The sequence below is a fragment of the Ooceraea biroi genome, chromosome 1, assembly GCF_003672135.1.
Source record: "Ooceraea biroi isolate clonal line C1 chromosome 1, Obir_v5.4, whole genome shotgun sequence".
NCBI lineage: Eukaryota > Metazoa > Arthropoda > Insecta > Hymenoptera > Formicidae > Ooceraea > Ooceraea biroi.
The window spans coordinates 3,237,064-3,254,550 of NC_039506.1; the positions used below are offsets into that span (position 1 = coordinate 3,237,064).

The following is a 17,487-nucleotide window of genomic DNA, read 5'->3' on the forward strand; positions in this document are numbered from 1 at the left end:
ACGTTCTTCCTAAGATCTCAACAAAGAGCGAAATTTCGGAATTATTAGAGAGCGCCTTAGTCATTGATATTGCCAAGTAATATTTCCTCAACAATTTCATACCCCTGCAATTCTCGAACAAAAGTGTAGAGGAGAATCCCCTATTATGAGATATGCTCCTAATATGAGATAATGGAGTTTCTGCTAAACTAGTGAGTACCATCTGTTAATTCCACCATAAACTTATTACTCTTGGTGTAAAATGTATTTAGTGAAAAATTCATTGTTCGTTATTGCGTTTAGCTTTTGCAAGAAAAGGTTTGTGAAATTGTGAACATGTCAAAGGAACTTAACTTAAGGTAAGTCTTTAAACCTTGTTTATTACATAATAAAGAAATGGTTGGCAATAAATTCAGTATGCAATGATAGAGTAGAATCGTAGTAACAGGAAAATACGCGATTTGTTGAATTGCTTAATTGTAGAGGTTAGATTTCATGATCGCGAAACCGCTAGGCGTGTAGCTCGTATAATGAGATATTCAGGGTACTCTTAATATGAGATCATTATTGCTCGAATATGAAGAGTATGTAGTGTAATACAAAGAAAGAAAATACTACGTTAAGGTTAAAGAAAAGTTAATACGAATTTATGTTACGAATTTTTGTGTGTTTAATTTTTATAGAATCTGACTATGGAGGTTAGAGAAACGAGGAAGCGTTGATAGTGGAATCGTGAAGATTTGGCGAAGGCTGTGGCAGCAGTATTTTTATAAAAATATCTAATAAAGTTTTTTACTTGCAATACTGATGTATTTTGCACTTTTAACACCAATTTCTCAAGGTATCTTATATTAGGAGCACACTTTCGCGATCTTGCGTAAAGCTCTTTTTTCAAATTTTTTTAATTTTCAGAAAAAATAATATTTAAATTAGATTTTTCATTTCACCAACCTAAAGCTTATTAAATTCTCTTCAAGAGAACGTATTACATTTTTAAATTCTGCCTATAGATTTCCTTACATTCGGCAAAATCGATATGGTATCTCATAATCGGGGACTTTCCTCTATCAATTGCGTAAAAGATCTGTCCAGCTAGACCGCTGCTTTAAAATGTTTCTTTGTTCGCCATTTTCTGTTTCGATTTACCGTATTGTCATGGACTCCCTAAAATTAGAAAAATGTTCGAAAAATAAATGGACACGGACCGGATCGAAAGAAGGAATAAAATGAATGAAGGATTCTCAGTAGCATCAGGAACCAGGTTTAAATCTCCTTAGTCAATCTACAGTCTCTCTGTCGTTCTTATTTTCTCCCTGTTTCTGCCTTCCGAGGCTGTAGACCTGCGAGAACGACCGACCGACCGGGAAAAGATGAACAGTTTCGCAAATTCTTTTAGATCCAAGACCGACCGACCGACTAACACTGACAATGAAAAGCGTGTTTGATAATCATATTCTGGACAAGAGAGGAAAAGAGAGAAATGTTGCAAGTAACCTTGAAGTTGAGAAGCGGGAACTTTCGTATCTATTCATTCATTCATTTACCGTTTGAATGTTCACACTTTCCTTCTTTCTCGCCTTGCCTGAAGCCCGGCATTCCAGCTGGTAAATCTACCTCACATTCTCAAGAACATTGTTCCTCTGTGGTTTACGGTGCCAACCTACCTAAGTCTCGGAGAGCGAAAATTCCAAAAATTTACTGGCTTTGTGAAAATGTAGAGTATAAACCTTTGTGCATTTTATTGTAGTCACTTTAAAAATAGCATGTCTGCAGGTGGTCTGCAAAAATAAGCAGCGTGCAAAATAGTTATCGCACCATATATTATATATTTATATAATAATATATTTTTCAGGAAGATCAAAAGATCTGTTACAAAAAGGAATTTTTGCAATTTTACATGCAAACGTTTGCAATATTAATTATTTATAATATTATATATAATAAAAACCTTATTATATTGAAATACTCTTTTGGAGATGACCTGCAGGATTTTCTACAGGAAATAAAATACAAACAATTTCTGGTTGGAGAGGACACATGGCATTTTCGGAATATAGAAGCATCCGAAGAAAAACATAGAAACATGATATATTATTATAAATTTATAAAATCGAATAATAATCGTTGGGCAGTCAGTTGATCAAAACAACTAGAGATAAAAATACCAGGGATATTACGAAAGGATATGAAGTAAACACGAGATATAATTTAAGTATCGTGATGACCTCATTCATCGGCCCTATGTCCCTCCCCCTGTATTTGTATTTAGCCTAAATACTAATATCAATTTCTTCCAAGTGTTAGCAGCATCATTTAGCCACGCACGAAGCGACCAGTGGAAGAACAAGCTGGCGCTGAGACCGGCTACTCACAATCTCTCTTTCGCGATAACGCCGCATCCTTTGATATCAACATTACGCTATACACTTCCGCTGCCGGAATGCTGCGCACATTCCCTCCATACATGTGCATGCGATATCGCGGACATGCTGAAGTACGATTCTCTCACTTGAATAATGTTTGATCTAAGAGACTTCGCGCAGGCACGTTAAAATATTCGCAATTTTTATTACATATTTTTATGATACACGAAAATTTCGAAAGATACATCGATATTAAAATTCACTTGCATCCCTCATGTGTTATTATTATAGTTAATAATTTATATCGGGTCGGTCAAAAAGTTTGGTTCGATTTTTGCAATAAATTTTGCTTTATTGCATTTATTCATTAGAAACAAATTATTCATCACCATCGTTGTTTATTAGAATTATTGTCTTTATTATATGTAAATTGATTCGAAAAATTAAAAATCGAACCGAACTCTTCGACTGATCCAATAATAAAATTCATGATAAAAATAAGAGAAAATAACAACATGCATAGGTAAAAAACTGTGTACGTGACTGAAAAATTCTCTTGAGGATTTAAAATAAATTAGAGAACAGTAGAATTAAAAGTACAAATCCATACGTCCTAATTCCGGAGCGGCGAAATCGCGTGCGACAATAAAGATGTTCTATGATTTCTCAGTAATACAAAATAATTTATGAAAACCAGATTTTTATTAAAATAAAATGCTGCCACCCCGATGAACAAATATGTATACCCTCGAAACATGCAGCAGCTTGCTCGCGCGCTCAGAAACACAACGTCCCTGCTCGCGGCAAGAAGAAATGAGCATTTGATGAATTATGATACTTACGTGGGCGGCGGCGAATAAAAGGACGAATGACATGCGATTTCCGAAGCGATCGCCGACAATCCACTCGGCGCGAATCTATTAAAATCCATCGTAAAGCTATCCGCGTTTCTTCACGTGGCTGAAACTGGACGTAGTCGGGAAAAAACGTCCAGCACGTGGTCCAGCACGTGACATACACTTTCGACCGTCTGTTGATAAACAACAGCTCACTCTGCTCTCCCCAAAGTTTTTTTCAACGAGTACTGCTATCTTGACGAACGGTCCGTCATTATGTCCTCTCTTTCCTTTCTCTACGTACACTTGCTAATGTACGATGCACGACATTAAGTGACAAGCAAAGTGATCGTCAACTGTTACTCGACTTCAGTGATCCCATGGAAATTGGTTCGCGTAACGCACTGCGGAAGCTGGCTACCAGAACTGGCTACTGCCGAAGGCCTGCTGCACGGCCACGTTCATGACTTGCCTCTCACCGCGTTACTTGCGTCTTCATCCTTCAAGAGAATTATAACTGTACGACGATTGTAAGTATATCCCTTCTGAATGTTCTTTCTCCCTCGCACTCAAAAAGCTGGCCTGCAAGCGTCGCACAATGTATCGTCTATCTCGATTCTCGGAGGGTGTTGTGAAGAGAGAACGGATATCGCACGCGTCGCGTCGCGCCACGACCTCCGATGTCTCGATATTGACGAGACAAAAATCATGAGAAGTCGAGTAACGCTTGACGCCGCGCGGGAGGTTTGCGCCCTAGGATAGTCTCGCGTTTGGTATCTCGAGGATACCACGTTACGCGGTAACGCATCGAGAGTCTGTCCCCCCACGGCGACGGTCGGATTTGCACTGAACAGACACCCGGCAGGCCGGCAGTGGAAAGTTTAACGCTGGGTCCGGCGGCGACGGCGGCGAAAGAAAGTGGAGGGAGAAAGGGTCGCCGGCGACCCCAGAGAGAGAGAGTGGGGGGGGGGAAGAGGCAGGAGGAGCGGTGCACGAGGGAACCGGGATCTCGACTTGGTGGTGCAAAGGGTGAGAGGTGGAGCGGAGGCGCCACCGGTCGTCCCTACGGGCTTACATGTACGTCATGCATGCCGCCGTGCCGGACCGTGCGTACACACACTTACATACACACACTTACAAGAGAAGAACCGCGTCGCGGCCAAGAGCGACCGACCGACCGATCGACCGATGAGCTACAGATCCGGTAATGCAACGATGCAAGACGACTGCGACTTTAGACCTGCCCGGAATAACAATCGACGTGGTTGGCAATGGCAAGGAAAGTCGCTGTTATGAAGGTAAAATCTAGGATAAATTTCTACAGCTTTCCCAAACGTTTTGTTTGTGAAGACCTTCAGAATGACAGCGAAAATAATATACCTTTGTCCATTTCGAGTCTAAGCTGTACCGCTCGAAAATATCTCGATAGATGAAAAAAATTGCAGACATGAAAATACTGAGAAAACGAGAGAGATTGAGCACGCACATTTTTTAACAAGTAATTTATAATTTATTTACGAGTAAAGAACAATTTCACGTTTTATATATAATGTTGTAGTAATAAACAAATATGAAATAATATTTAAAGGTAAATACATGACAAGTGTTCATATTTTTAACATTTTGTTAGAAGTACAATAAAATTTGTTAACTTCCAGAGATACCTTTCTGTACCGCAAAGGAGACCTTAGGTTGCTTAACTCGAGAGGAGAGGTACGCCGAGAAAAACGAGTGCAGAGAAAGGAGATGAGAAGGTGTACTGCTGGAAAGAGAAGAAGAGGCGACTCGAACGAGGAAGGAGAACGTGAGCGAGACGAGGAAATGAGAGGAAGGGCTTCGGACTCCGGAATAAGCCGCAAGGTCCCGCGCGGTATCACGCCGTTCTTGGTTCTGAGAACCAAGAACCGATCGACTGCTTGACGGGCCGTGGCAAAAGAAACGCAAAATCGATAGCGCACAATCATTGCAGGAGTCTCTCACGTTTCGAAAAATATCGTGAAAAATTATCGAAATTCGACGAGCCCTAATCTCTTTTCTCGAACATATTAAACTTGGTAAGGAACTTCCATTTCGATTTGCAAAGCCAAGGAATACCTTTAAAATACCTTTTTTCCATTCATTATAGCTGATCAGTAAAACCCAGTAGCCATGTAACGCAACCTTGATCACAGAATAATATAATAATAATATTAAAATATTATCAAATTTAATATAATAATATTAAAATATCACCAAACAGGTAATCGGCAGAGCGACAATCTCGAGAGCAAACCGAGAAGCTCCTCTAAAACGCAAGTTCGTGCACTAAATGCGATCGGAAGAAATCTGAAAGCTGAAAAGAGGACACACACCGAGAGCCATCGCGAGAAAGGAAGAACGACTCGTCGCGTGACTCGTCGTGCGCTTCGAAATTGAGCGCGGCATATGTCGCGCGCCGGGTTGAATGGATATGCAAAATCTCGAAGAAAGAACTTCCTGCGCGGCCGCACGAAACCGCGAGGACGAAGCCCCGTCGCCGTCCGTTTGAACGTTCTGTGACGAGATTCCGAGAAGGAGCATTGCGACGATGAAGACGCTCGCCGTGAAGACAGAAAGGAGCGAAGGAGAACGATCAGGTACACGGCCGTGTGAGCGTGGTGATACGGTCGACGGATGGGATGCAGGTCGTTCCGTGATACGGACAGGTTTTTCCCGCCCGAGCGCACGCGGGTCTTCTCGCCGCCTTCCGGGTTCTCAATTCGGTAAAAAAGGAGAATGGAGTGGTGGTCCAACAGCTGAGAACCGCCAGCAGCGGCCCGCTTGATCGACAAAAAAATGCAGACTCTTCTCGAGTAACTGGCGACGATCGCCCGGCATTGTCACGCGCGCGAATTCTGCGTTTTCTGCATCACCTGTTAGCCGTGAAAGAGATTGCGGTAATTGCATAAATTGACAGCGGTAATTATGTAAAATTGTCGTACGGCCGTACTTTATATTCAATCGTCGTTTTTGCACAGTTGTACTTTTTCACATTTCGAATCTAGGTTTTAAACATTTATTTTTACTTCCTCCCTGTCAATTATTTAACTGAAAACACACTCCTGAACAGTAATCCCGTAATTCTGAATGCATTAATGTGAGTGTCCGCCCGCAAATGCGTCGAGACGCACTACGACGGTGAAATATGGTCGAAATGTTAAAATTGAGACTGTTCCAGAACTGTCGAGAACTGTCGATAGAATTGCAGGAAATGGTCAGCACGACGCATTTTCACTAAGTGTCGTGCTGGACGCAGATATAAAAAATTATTCAAAAATTGTTAATTGGTGGAATATCGATCTGAAATTGTATACATATGTGAATCTCGATTGGAACTATCGGGAACTCTAGTCAAAAATAATAATTTTCAACGCGTTTTAGTACTTTAGAGGAGAGAGTGTCGTGCTAGATTCGCGAAGTTAGCACGACATTTTTTCAATTTTGAATTTTTAATAGAAAAAATGCGGAACTCTTTTTAATTTTTATCAGGAACTGTAGAACTATGAAAAGTGCTATTAGAACTCTTAGTATTTTTTCGATATTTGTAGAACGTCGTGCCAACTTCACAGACACAAAATTGATGCACGACATGCTATTCTGCCTCATCCAGGACATCCGACGCGGTAACCTCGAGTACGATAATTTCCCCGGACTGCATCGAATTTGTACGAGACTTCGACGTATGAACTTTAAGTGCCATGCGTCGCACACCGGGTGTCGATCTCTGTCTTGCAACGTTCTCGTATGTACCGTCGCACGCTGAATAGCGATGCATCCATGACGGGGGAAAGAGATGGGGGCCGACGAAAACCAGGAGGGGTTCACCGTCACTCGTTTGCCTGTGTTCCTGTGAACGGGGCAGCTGTCTCCCGTTTGTTTCCGCGCGCGCGCGCGGGCACGAGATGACCGTCGACGGCGCCGGCGAGGTCACTCCAGTGACCAAGAATTCCTTCATATTGTGCGAATTTCTCGCATCCGACTAGTTCAAATCATTTCTGTTCAACAAGGCAGTAACATCTTTTCGACAAAAATCTAGTCATGAAAAACAAAACAGATTTTGATATCTTGACAATATTTTTATGTTTAAACAATATTTTTATTTTCCAGCGCTTTAACGTGCTTTGTATTTATTGATACTTTATTTTTAAATAAATATCCACATAATATAAAAAAAAATGAATATATTTCTGATTAAAATTATGTAAATTATTTGAAGGTATGCCTATTGAAACGTGCTAAATGTACACAGGAAACGCCGAGAAAAGAACAGCGTGATGCGGGGTACAATCTTCAAGTTGTGCTACGCAAATAACAGCGGCGAGGGCAGAGCGCGAAACGCGTGGATAGATGAGGAACAGGCAGGATGAGGCAGAGGGAAAAGAGGAACGTGGGAGGGCATGGATAGGGCACAGACAGGGGCGTGCTCTACGTGCTCGCGACTACGAGGAGACTGGCGGGCACGATGCACGAGTGTCGCGTCCGCTTGTCCTCGCCTGGCAGTTGCCATGCGGGGCACTGGAACCCGCGGGTTGACGTCACCCTATCTCCCAACGGGCAACTTAATATTGATAAGTGGAAGCGTGTTGCGTCCTGGGACGAAGAGATCGCTCTGTTGTGTCTCCAGACAGACGCACGCGGATGAACGATGTCGACGCACTCGCGCGCGGATATAATAGCAACAAAAGCGCGTCGCAAAAGGCGGGAAGCCCCCGTATCAGGGTACGTATTGGAGATTGAAGTCGCAATTTGATCGTCGAAGTCGAGATTGGGATTTGATCAATCAGAACAGAGGTAGCAGATAACATTTTGATTGGGCAAGTCCTTCCAACCACCAAATCGTAATCTCAAATCATCAATGCGTACCCTGATACGGTTTCTTTGCGATTTCATGCGATCGACGGCCAAAATCTGGATTTTTATTATAAATGTTCATTGCGAGAATATATTTGCGAACACGCCTTCATAATGTTGCAACGTGATTGGTTAATAACAAATTTTAATAACACTATTGCAAGTTTATGCATTCTTTTTTTGCAATTGCGATTCTTGCTTTTTATGAAAGAGTGCGGATTTTGCGTAAAAAGATCTTTCGCAGGATGAAAGTTTTGACCCCTTTTTTGATGAACCTCTTCCGCGGGTTATTCTATACGTTCCTCGGTCATCGGATACAAGAATGAGAAAGATGAGATGGACGTGAACGGACAAGTAGTGTAAAAAAATGAGATGTCACAAAGAACAAGTGGGAACGGAAGTACTACGTTACAGTTTTAAAGAAGATGACACAAAGAAGGATGACGGGCTAAATAACAACACAAATTCAGAGGGAATTTTGCCAATTATAAGATGTAAAAAATAGCTCTTATAAATTGCGTATCACAAATACATATGATAGAAAATTAAAAAAATGTTAAGATGATCAATAATCAAATTTTCTGGATATTTCAACGTGAGACGTCTCTGTAGATGGAATGAGGATCCATATCCTGCGCGAAGAGGAAATCATCTATTCGACTATAGAGAACAAATACACAATACAATGATAATCACACGACCAATCTCGATGATAATAAATCTCCGAGATATTGACAAATAATATCGAGTTCACCTTGAGGCAAGTTTGTTATTGTCCCAATTCTCTTTGCCTCAAAAATAAATATATACATACGTAATATAACAATAAATTTTATATATATATATATATATACACACACATACGCACACAATGCAGACGAGAAACTTCGAGAAAGCATTTTTGTGCATCAATCTCTCAGCCGGTCTCCGTCAAATTACAAATGAACGAGGCTTGAACCTCGATAAAAGTACAAGTCATGTGCATCGTATTTTGCAGATCACTGATTTCGATATATTCGTCATCGCTCGCAAGTCCGTGCGTGTTCAACTCGACCCCCCTTTGTCACACTCTCTTCCTCTCCTTCCCCTCCCTTCACTCATCAGATTCTTTTTCCCGCCAAAACGCACGCCCTGAAAGATGCGATGTCATGCGTCGAGGGCGCGAGAGAACGCAGTCGAGAGTAAATCCGTTTGTTTCGGCTGCGTTCTCTCCTCCTCCCTCCCTCCCCCGTGTCCTTTCCGCCCCTGTTCCTGATCAAAACTTGAACGTGGATCTATTTAATTTTAAATGCAGGCCGCGTAGGGGGTAGAGCGTACATCGCCGGGACGAGCATTTTGGAATGCTCTGGAATGACGGGAATTTACAGGAATCGCGCGTTCGGCAAGCGCATCCCGTCGATCGGTACGACGCAACAAGTCAAACGCAATAACACTCACCTCTTCCTACCGAGAGACATATTGTTCAATGTTGCATCGTTTTGGAGCGAACGTCCGAGCCTGATGCGTGATCCCCCGCGGGAGAGGCGGCAAAAGCCGAAACAATATGGCCGGTGGTCTCACCCTCGCGAACGACGAAAACACCAAGTTCTAATGCGCGCGAGATGTGAGGCGAGACTTCACCCGATCTCCCTCCCGAACAACCCGCGAGTTACCGCCGATCGCGCGCGCTCGCTCGCCCGTCCGGACTCGCTGAACGGTCGCGTCCCGTTTACGCGCCAAGCTCGCCGAGCTTGACAAGCGGGGTTACTACGGTCGCTCCCCGCGACGACGCGGAGCGATCTATCTCACGTCAAGCGCGGGGTAAACTTGTCATGGGCCATGGTACGGAGAGATGCTGACTGCTGGCATCTCGTGTCTACATTACCGACGCGACAGATCAGCTGCAGATTCCTGCATTATCGACAATAATGAAATAAAATATTTTTGGAATTATTTTTTAATGATTTAAATCATATTTTGCTGCGTAGTGTATATCATGATATTTGTTCTTTAAACAACAGGTTGACAGATTGATGTATAAAGAAATTCCGAACGTAGAACGAACCACTTGACCTGTCGCATGCGCAACTGTCATAATGCCGGCCAAGTTCCGCGCCAATTTCATATCGCAGTAACATTCGCTAATACTCGTGACACAACACGAGCGACGATAATAAATCATTTCATTGAAAATGAAGTTCAAATGTAGAATGGTGGATGCGGGTGCCATGCGGGATTTTACGAGTAATATCAGCATTTCGTGTTTCTAACCTTATCGTAGATGCTGAGGATTTTAAATACGAATGTTGACGTGTCGCAGTGTTTCGGTTATTTAAATCCGTCTCACGTGCACTGTCCGTCTCGTCGAGATTAATCTTAATCTCTTTAATTCTTAATTTGTTTAATTATAATTTGTTATATTTCAGGCATCGTCAATAATATATCCCGGATGGCGAAATATTGCGTTCTACGATTGACGCCGGACGAGTTGTGCTTCAACGTTGGGGACGAGCGTGTACCTGTGCTCTGGGCTGTGCTCGCTCAGCATTACTTCTTCGTAGAATACATCATGAGCGGAGTGTCCGAGCAGGAGAATGAAATCTATCTGGAATTTGATGCGTCGATGTTCGCCAGAAGCTTAAATAGCCTGAAGGTAGAGGCCAAGAGTGTCAAACTTAAATTGACCAACAAGCGGCAGCCCTGTTTGACATTTGACATCGACTTATCTTCCTTATCCGTTGACACGCGGCAATGCACACACGATGTGCCAGTAAGGCTCATACCGCGCAAAGAATGGCCGGAGCACAAGATGCCTGACATACCTGAATTCGATGTGAGTGCGACAGTGAGTGGTGTTTCGCTAAACGTACATAACTGGATCAAGTAAAAGTGAGATCTTATTTCAGCTGTCGTTGGAGATCCCGCACCTAAAGTACCTGCGCCACATCGTGGACAGAATGAAAAATATGAGTTCTCAGGTAATAGTGATTGCCAACAAGTGCGGCGCGTTGGTGCTGAAGATCGAAGTGGATCACGCTTCCGTATCTAGTCACTTCAAGGGGCTGCAAGTTTGGGAGAGCAGACAAGAACAGAATAACGACGATATCTTCGCGACCGTCGGCATAAAGAAACTTGCGATGTTCTTCGGCTGGGATATTCTCAATCCGCAGAACGTTAGATGTAACATATTGCAAGAGAAAATGGTAAAATTAACGTTAGATATAGGGGATCACGTTACGCTGCATTATTTTATACCGGCCATCGCTGCTTGAGGAATAAAAAAAAAGTCATGTTAGGGATATTACTGAAATGCAAAAAATATATATATTTTTTTACGTTTTCATTTTCATTCACTCACCCTTTTCACTCTCCGACAAAGGTAATCGCAGCATACGAATCACAATTCGAAGAACAATTCAAGTTTACATAAGGAAATTTGTATTACGCAACGTGTGATGATGCGCGACGGACGACGGGGATTAATTATACGCTAGGTGCAAGTTTTGTTCGCTTTCTTGTCTAAAACTTTGATGCATCTGATCGATCTGCTGTATCTTCTGGCTCAGCAGGGCTGTCTGTTGATCCAACCATTGTAAACTGTTCATGTGCGCGTTCAAGATCTTCCCGATTTGGACGATGGGATCGCTAGAGTCTTGGGCGCGATTCGCCTCGTTCAAGTGTTCTATTATCTCCTTCAAATCTTCGGACATACGTTTCAATTGAGTATCAAGATTCTCCGACAAGCGATAAGTGTACTCCCGATCGGAGTCCGAGACGGAAAGAGACGCCAGCTCCTTCTCTAACGGCACCAAGCACTCTTGTAACTCCTTCTGTTGGCCAACCTGGAAAATCACCATCATATTTCAATTTAATTCAACAAAAATTTGATATCGTAATTTTATTTAATTGGAACCTTATCTTTTATTTAATTAGAACCTTAAGTCTATATAATACGTGTGACTTACAACATAATCCAGCTCATGTTCTAATTGTTGCTGTTCAATTTTCACTCTTTCGACTTCTTGATTCAGCGTCACTATCTTCTCGCCGTTTGTGATCAACAATTTATCCCATGCGTTAACTTGTGTTGCTTGATTCACAAATACTTTCTCTTGCTCCTCCAATTCCAAGGTCCACTTGTTAATCGATTCCTCGAGCTGACAGAAATTGATCGCTCCTGGTTGAACACCAGTCGCAGAACTGACACTATGACAATATAACGAAACAATTTTGATGAACGACTGAATATTAGCTAATTGAATTTTCATCGTCATTTAACGGTGTGTATATCCAGATTAATCATTGCGAGACAAGAATTTCATGATACTTGATACTCACGTAGTGGTGGTTCCTAAAGCAGTATGAGTAGAGGGTGTGTTGTGTGTTAAACTCGTTGAGATAGCGGCCGAAGTTGTTTTGCTCAAGGGAAACCCTGCCGAAGTAGTTGTCGGCGTTCCAACCCCAAAACTAAATCCTCCCGTCGTAGTTGGTGCCAGGGCGAACCCTGTGGTTGCGGTCGTGGTAGCACCTGCTTTCGAAGCATCGAACGAGAGTCCCGCCGTTGCGGCTGTCGGAGCTGTACTGCTGGTGAGATTGAAGCTTGAAGCAACTGGCGCAGACGTTGTCGTTGCAACTGTGCTGCCAAGACCAAACCCAGTTCCAGTGACCATGGCATTTGGAGTACCGAAAGTCAGGCCAGTAGGTCCTTACAGATACATCATAATGTGTTAAATAAACGAGATCACTGAACATGCCTGTTGTACGTCACAAAGATCATCAGAAAAAGCAGAGAAACATTTCATGACACATTAAACAAAAAATTATACCTGCCATAGATTTGGGTGCTCCAAAACTAAAACCACCTGTTGTAGTGGTCGCAAGAGCGAATCCTGCAGTCGCAGCTGTAGTAGAACCTACTTTGGAGGCATCGAACGAGAGCCCTGGTGTCGCAACTGCTGGAGCAGTGCTACTAACAAGATTAAAAGTTGAGGGAGCTGCCGTGGCCGTGGTCGTTGCAACTGTATTGACAAGTCCAAACCCAGTTCCAGTGGCCATAGCGTTTACCAAAAGTCAAGCCGGTAAATCTTTGCACATATATTATAATGCTTTAATAAACGTTGAATGTGCCTTTTATGTATCATAAAGTTTGGCAGAAGCAGAGAAGCATTTTATAACGCATCAGAATATAATTCTACCTGTCATAGAAGTAGGTGCTCCGATATGAAAACCATCCGCAAGAAGATAGTTGCTTTACAGCGTCGGAGAATAATCTCAGATAATCACCTCTCTAGTGGCACCTAGTCCGGATCTTTGACTATATACCTATGGACTGCTACGTTGCCACTTGGGTAATGTAAAAGACGCGATCCAAGATCTCAGCGCACCCACGTCCCAACGGCCAAGCCAAGAACTAATAGTCGTACATATACCTTTGACTGAAGCATTTGTTCTATGGTTTCATGACGCATGTGAGACGTTAGACCTCCGGCACACCAGCGCGACGCGACATGCGATGCGCGATATGCGACGTGCGATATCCAATGAGCGTACAGTGTTTATGGAAAAGCTGTACGCTCATTGGATATCGCACGTCGCGTATCGCGCATCGCGAACCGCGTCGCGCTGGTCTGCCGAAGGCGTTATAAGTGACAAATTCTAAGTGAAAACAAAATGGTTCGTTATTGTTGTATCAAATCATGTACAATCACACGATACAAAGCCAAAACAGGAATACAAAAATCGTCTCGAAATAAAGAATTCACACTTGGTTCCTTAAATTCTCTGCGATTATCGGTCCGCAATTCCGATGGTTGATGCACAGATCCTTGAATCTGAAAAGTTTCTCCTTACTTACTTACGAACGGACGTCGATTAATCATTGAGGTCATACCTCATACAATAACGAGCACTACAGAAAAAATATTTAATATTTATAGAATAGAAAATAAAACACGCATTTCAAAGAATGACTTTGCACGTAATAAGAAATATAAATGTCCAAAATCTTTTTACCAATTTTGACGCGCACGTATTAAATAATGATTTATTAGAAAATCACAAACATAAAATGATAAAAACAATAATAGAGTTTTATTTGAAAATAAAGTTATATTGGTTTGGCAAAGAATTGACACGTAACTTACATGTAAAATATGTCCGTAAAGATTTTACAAAACTAATTTTGTTCAAAGGGCAGTAAGTGTAGTCTATATATACAGGGTGGCCCATTTTAATTTATACAGTCGATTTTTTAAAAAACTAAAAGAGATACGAAAAAATGTTTCAGACAGACATGTCACGATTTCGAGGGGGACATAAGATGATACCATTGGTTTGACCTTGAATAGTCGTTTGAAGGTCACGCGAAGATCACCTTCAATTTCTTAAATTGAAACCCCAACTTTTTATTGCAGATTCTTATTCTCCATCGAAAAGTAAGTAACTTTTGTCTGAAACATTTTTCCGAAAAATGTCATCTTATGTCCTTAAAATGTCCTCAAAACTCATCTTGAAGATCATTTTAAGGACATAAGATGACATTTTTCAGAAAAACGTTTCAGACAAAAGTTGCATGTTTTCTCGCGTAGAATCCGAATCCGTAATAAAAAAAATACCATGTCTCATTAAAAAAAAATTTCAGAATTCTAACTTCCGGTCTGAAATTTTTTTTTAATGAGACATGGTATTTTTTTTATTACGGATTCGGATTCTACGCGAGAAAACATGCAACTTTTGTCTGAAACGTTTTTCTGAAAAATGTCATCTTATGTCCTTAAAATGATCTTCAAGATGAGTTTTGAGGACATTTTAAGGACATAAGATGACATTTTTCGGAAAAATGTTTCAGACAAAAGTTACTTACTTTTCGATGGAGAATAAGAATCTGCAATAAAAAGTTGGGGTTTCAATTTAAGAAATTGAAGGTGATCTTCGCGTGACCTTCAAACGACTATTCAAGGTCAAACCAATGGTATCATCTTATGTCCCCCTCGAAATCGTGACATGTCTGTCTGAAACATTTTTTCGTATCTCTTTTAGTTTTTTAAAAAATCGACTGTATAAATTAAAATGGGCCACCCTGTATATAAGCCAAATACCACTCACTGACTCATCAACGTGCAGCCCGAACCACTGCATCTATCGACTTGAAATTTTAAGGGTATATTCCTACTAGTACGTAGGTGCTCACTAAGGGTGGGTTTTCCGAAATTCCACCCCTAACGGGTGAGAAGGGGTAAAATGTGTTTTTATTTAATTCTACACATAATATCGCGGGCGGAGCCCGCGTGACGGGGGATGCTAGTGTATAATAAAACTGATTTCTAGTCTCTTAAGATTACGTTTTTATTTTCTTAATTTTTTCCTTTCAAGTATACTTTATTGTACTACATTCTCATGTACCTAATGCTTTATTGTAAGTAAGAAAAGAATTTGAAGTTATTTTGCAATTTAACATGAAAAGTGCAACAATTTTACTGTTCAAAAAGCATTTAAAAAATCATATTAATACAATGACCATGAATATTTTGTTTGATATTGTAGTATAAGAGAATGTGAATATTATATCCTTAAAACAATGTTCACGAAATATATGATTATTAGTTCTTGGTTTGGCCGTTGGTACCTGGTGGCGCTGAGATCTTGGATCGCACAATGGCTGCCCATTAGCGTCCATAGGTATATAGTCAAAGGTCCGGATGGACTAATTCGGCCATGTTGATCGGTGTTCTTCAGGGTGCGCGCAGCCGCAGGCCGCGCAGAGGGGGAAAGAGGGAACATTCAAATGGTCACATTCAGGGATTTAAAAACCGCGTAGAGAAGACGATAAAGTTAGGGAGGAGGATCTTGAAGTAAAGGAAATATATTCATGGAATGTTGAGGAAAAGCATGGTGGAGATAAAGGAGTAGTTTACGGGCCTTGAGTCTAGTAAACGTGCAGTGAACTTGTTTTTTAAACAAACACTATATAATTTAAATATATTGATATTCATCAATTTCTAACCACAACCAATTTAGATCACATTTTTATTATGCCAATAGTTCATAAATATATTTATATTATTTTATTGTAGGCGACGCTCGATTATAGGATAACGATGTTGAGAAATAGCTGGAGTAGTGTAACGAGGAAGCGAGCGTTGTAGGATGATCATCATATCATGTGTAGCCTGTTGTCGTTTTTCAATATCTGAAAGACTACTCATAACAGAGTCTATCTTCTTTTCAATACTATTTAGTTTATCATATATGTATTGGGCTGGAATTATAATGTCTCCTTGTTTAACCCCCGGTGGAACAGTTGAAAGCATATCTGGTCTTGGATGCATCGATAATGAGGCTACATGTGGTAGGATCTCTTCTTCATCAGATCCATAATATGGTCCCGGCTCCATTTCTCGTACGACCTTATAAAATATAAATCGTTGACTTTACAAAACGGGATGTTTGTGTTGAAGATTGGTGATCTTTTAGAATTCTATGAGAGAATTGAGACTGAGCATGCTGCCAAATGAAAGATACGGCTTCTAAATGAGATATATAGATAATAATTATCCATGAACTCTATCACTGGAAACACTGGGAAAAATATAGACTTAAAAACATAAATTTAGAGTTTTAAAAGAATATATATACTTACGTATTTTGTTGGATCTTCCAGATAATCACCTTCGACTGAGGCCACCAAATCTTCCATGTATGTATGTACGTACCTGTTTACCTCTTTTTATTGTATAAAACAAACAAAAAAACCTGCATTACCTCATGCGACAAGCGTTTTTAGTGCCCTCATACCTACGATATCCGTCAAGCGAACTAAAATTGAATATGGCGTCGATTCAAATAAGTGGCGCCAATGCATTGCAATACGAAAAGCAATCTCGGGGAAGAAACTAGGAAGAAAATAGCATTTAAAAGTGAACAGTATTTGATATAAAATAAATATTATATATGTCTTGAAATTAATTCTATGTAAGAGATTATTATATGTAAATAATAAATTAATTCTAAATAAGAGAAGTTTCTTTTGCTTGTAGTTTGCAATTCGTGAGCCATCAACTAATCCCTGCAAAGTGACAACCCGTTGTTCAAAGTCGAATGACAGGTTGCTAGTCCGAGTCTAGAAGCTTTTGAATTGATCGTGTTTAATTATTTATTTGCCATAACAATTGGGCGAGAGATTAAAATCTATACTTTAATGGTTTGTTTTAACATTGTATAACCTCTTATCTAACTTCTCAACTTTATGCTTAGCTTCCATGCTTATCACATTCTCAGCACAGTTCCAGGCCATGATACATAACAATACCTAGATGCGAATACGTCCGACTCGAATGTACTTAATTTAAAATGAAGAATAAACAAATATCAATGACATTAAATACACGCACATGCAAAATCAATCTCGACTGCATTAATCAGTTATCAATATATCCTATAAATCGAATTAATTATATAAAAAA

At 40.8% G+C, this 17,487-nt stretch overlaps 4 protein-coding genes across 7 annotated transcripts in view; 1 reads left to right on the top strand and 3 right to left on the bottom strand.

Annotated features, from left to right (window-relative positions):
- Nucleotides 1-9,844, bottom strand: part of LOC105280375 (myb protein) — a 26,354-nt gene extending 16,510 nt beyond the window's left edge. Inside the window, exon 1 of one of the 2 annotated variants that reach the window (XM_020031995.2) lies at nt 9,485-9,844. In XM_020031995.2, the coding sequence (XP_019887554.1) occupies nt 9,485-9,504 (20 nt within the window). In that variant the 5' untranslated portion in view covers nt 9,505-9,844. Of the gene's footprint in view, nt 1-3,184; nt 3,952-9,484 lie in introns of those variants that run through there. The other variant, XM_020031994.2, reaches the window with a different exon arrangement.
- Nucleotides 9,845-10,071: 227 nt separating this feature from the next.
- On the top strand, nt 10,072-11,361 carry LOC105280378 (checkpoint protein HUS1). 2 transcript variants are annotated; one of them, XM_011340891.3, is made up of 3 exons: nt 10,072-10,380; nt 10,453-10,859; nt 10,933-11,361. In XM_011340891.3, the coding sequence occupies exons 1-3, from the start codon at nt 10,308-10,310 to the stop codon at nt 11,296-11,298; spliced, it is 846 nt and encodes a 281-aa protein (XP_011339193.1). In that variant the 5' UTR covers nt 10,072-10,307; the 3' UTR covers nt 11,299-11,361. The 2 variants fall into 2 exon arrangements, with proteins under 2 accessions (XP_011339193.1, XP_011339194.1); XM_011340892.3 differs by having other exon boundaries at nt 10,074-10,270.
- On the bottom strand, nt 11,352-13,375 carry LOC105280377 (nuclear pore glycoprotein p62). 2 transcript variants are annotated; one of them, XM_011340889.3, is made up of 5 exons: nt 13,222-13,375; nt 12,853-13,110; nt 12,365-12,731; nt 11,992-12,232; nt 11,352-11,868 (listed from the first exon to the last, which is right to left on the bottom strand). In XM_011340889.3, the coding sequence occupies exons 2-5, from the start codon at nt 13,079-13,081 to the stop codon at nt 11,506-11,508; spliced, it is 1,200 nt and encodes a 399-aa protein (XP_011339191.2). In that variant the 5' UTR covers nt 13,082-13,110; nt 13,222-13,375; the 3' UTR covers nt 11,352-11,505. The 2 variants fall into 2 exon arrangements, with proteins under 2 accessions (XP_011339191.2, XP_011339192.2); XM_011340890.3 differs by having other exon boundaries at nt 12,853-13,044; nt 13,222-13,372.
- A 2,597-nt stretch (nt 13,376-15,972) lies between these two features.
- Nucleotides 15,973-17,384, bottom strand: LOC105280380. The gene is made up of 2 exons (XM_011340893.3): nt 16,665-17,384; nt 15,973-16,431 (listed from the first exon to the last, which is right to left on the bottom strand). The coding sequence occupies exons 1-2, from the start codon at nt 16,719-16,721 to the stop codon at nt 16,090-16,092; spliced, it is 399 nt and encodes a 132-aa protein (XP_011339195.2). The 5' UTR covers nt 16,722-17,384; the 3' UTR covers nt 15,973-16,089.
- Nucleotides 17,385-17,487: the final 103 nt, after the last annotated feature.

Excerpts from the sequence above, each read along its gene's own strand:
- LOC105280378 (XM_011340891.3), top strand. The coding sequence starts at position 10,308 with ATGCTGAGGATTTTAAATACGAATGTTGACGTGTCGCAGTGTTTCGGT. Across the intron at positions 10,381-10,452 it reads AAATCCGTCTCACGTGCACT|GCATCGTCAATAATATATCC; the intron begins GTCCGTCTCGTC and ends GTTATATTTCAG. Across the intron at positions 10,860-10,932 it reads CTGACATACCTGAATTCGAT|CTGTCGTTGGAGATCCCGCA; the intron begins GTGAGTGCGACA and ends ATCTTATTTCAG.
- LOC105280377 (XM_011340889.3), bottom strand. The coding sequence starts at position 13,081 with ATGGCCACTGGAACTGGGTTTGGACTTGTCAATACAGTTGCAACGACC. Across the intron at positions 12,732-12,852 it reads AGCACCCAAATCTATGGCAG|GACCTACTGGCCTGACTTTC; the intron begins GTATAATTTTTT and ends TGTATCTGTAAG. Across the intron at positions 12,233-12,364 it reads GCTTTAGGAACCACCACTAC|TGTCAGTTCTGCGACTGGTG; the intron begins GTGAGTATCAAG and ends ATATTGTCATAG.
- LOC105280380 (XM_011340893.3), bottom strand. The coding sequence starts at position 16,721 with ATGGAAGATTTGGTGGCCTCAGTCGAAGGTGATTATCTGGAAGATCCA. Across the intron at positions 16,432-16,664 it reads TGGAAGATCCAACAAAATAC|GTCGTACGAGAAATGGAGCC; the intron begins GTAAGTATATAT and ends ATATTTTATAAG.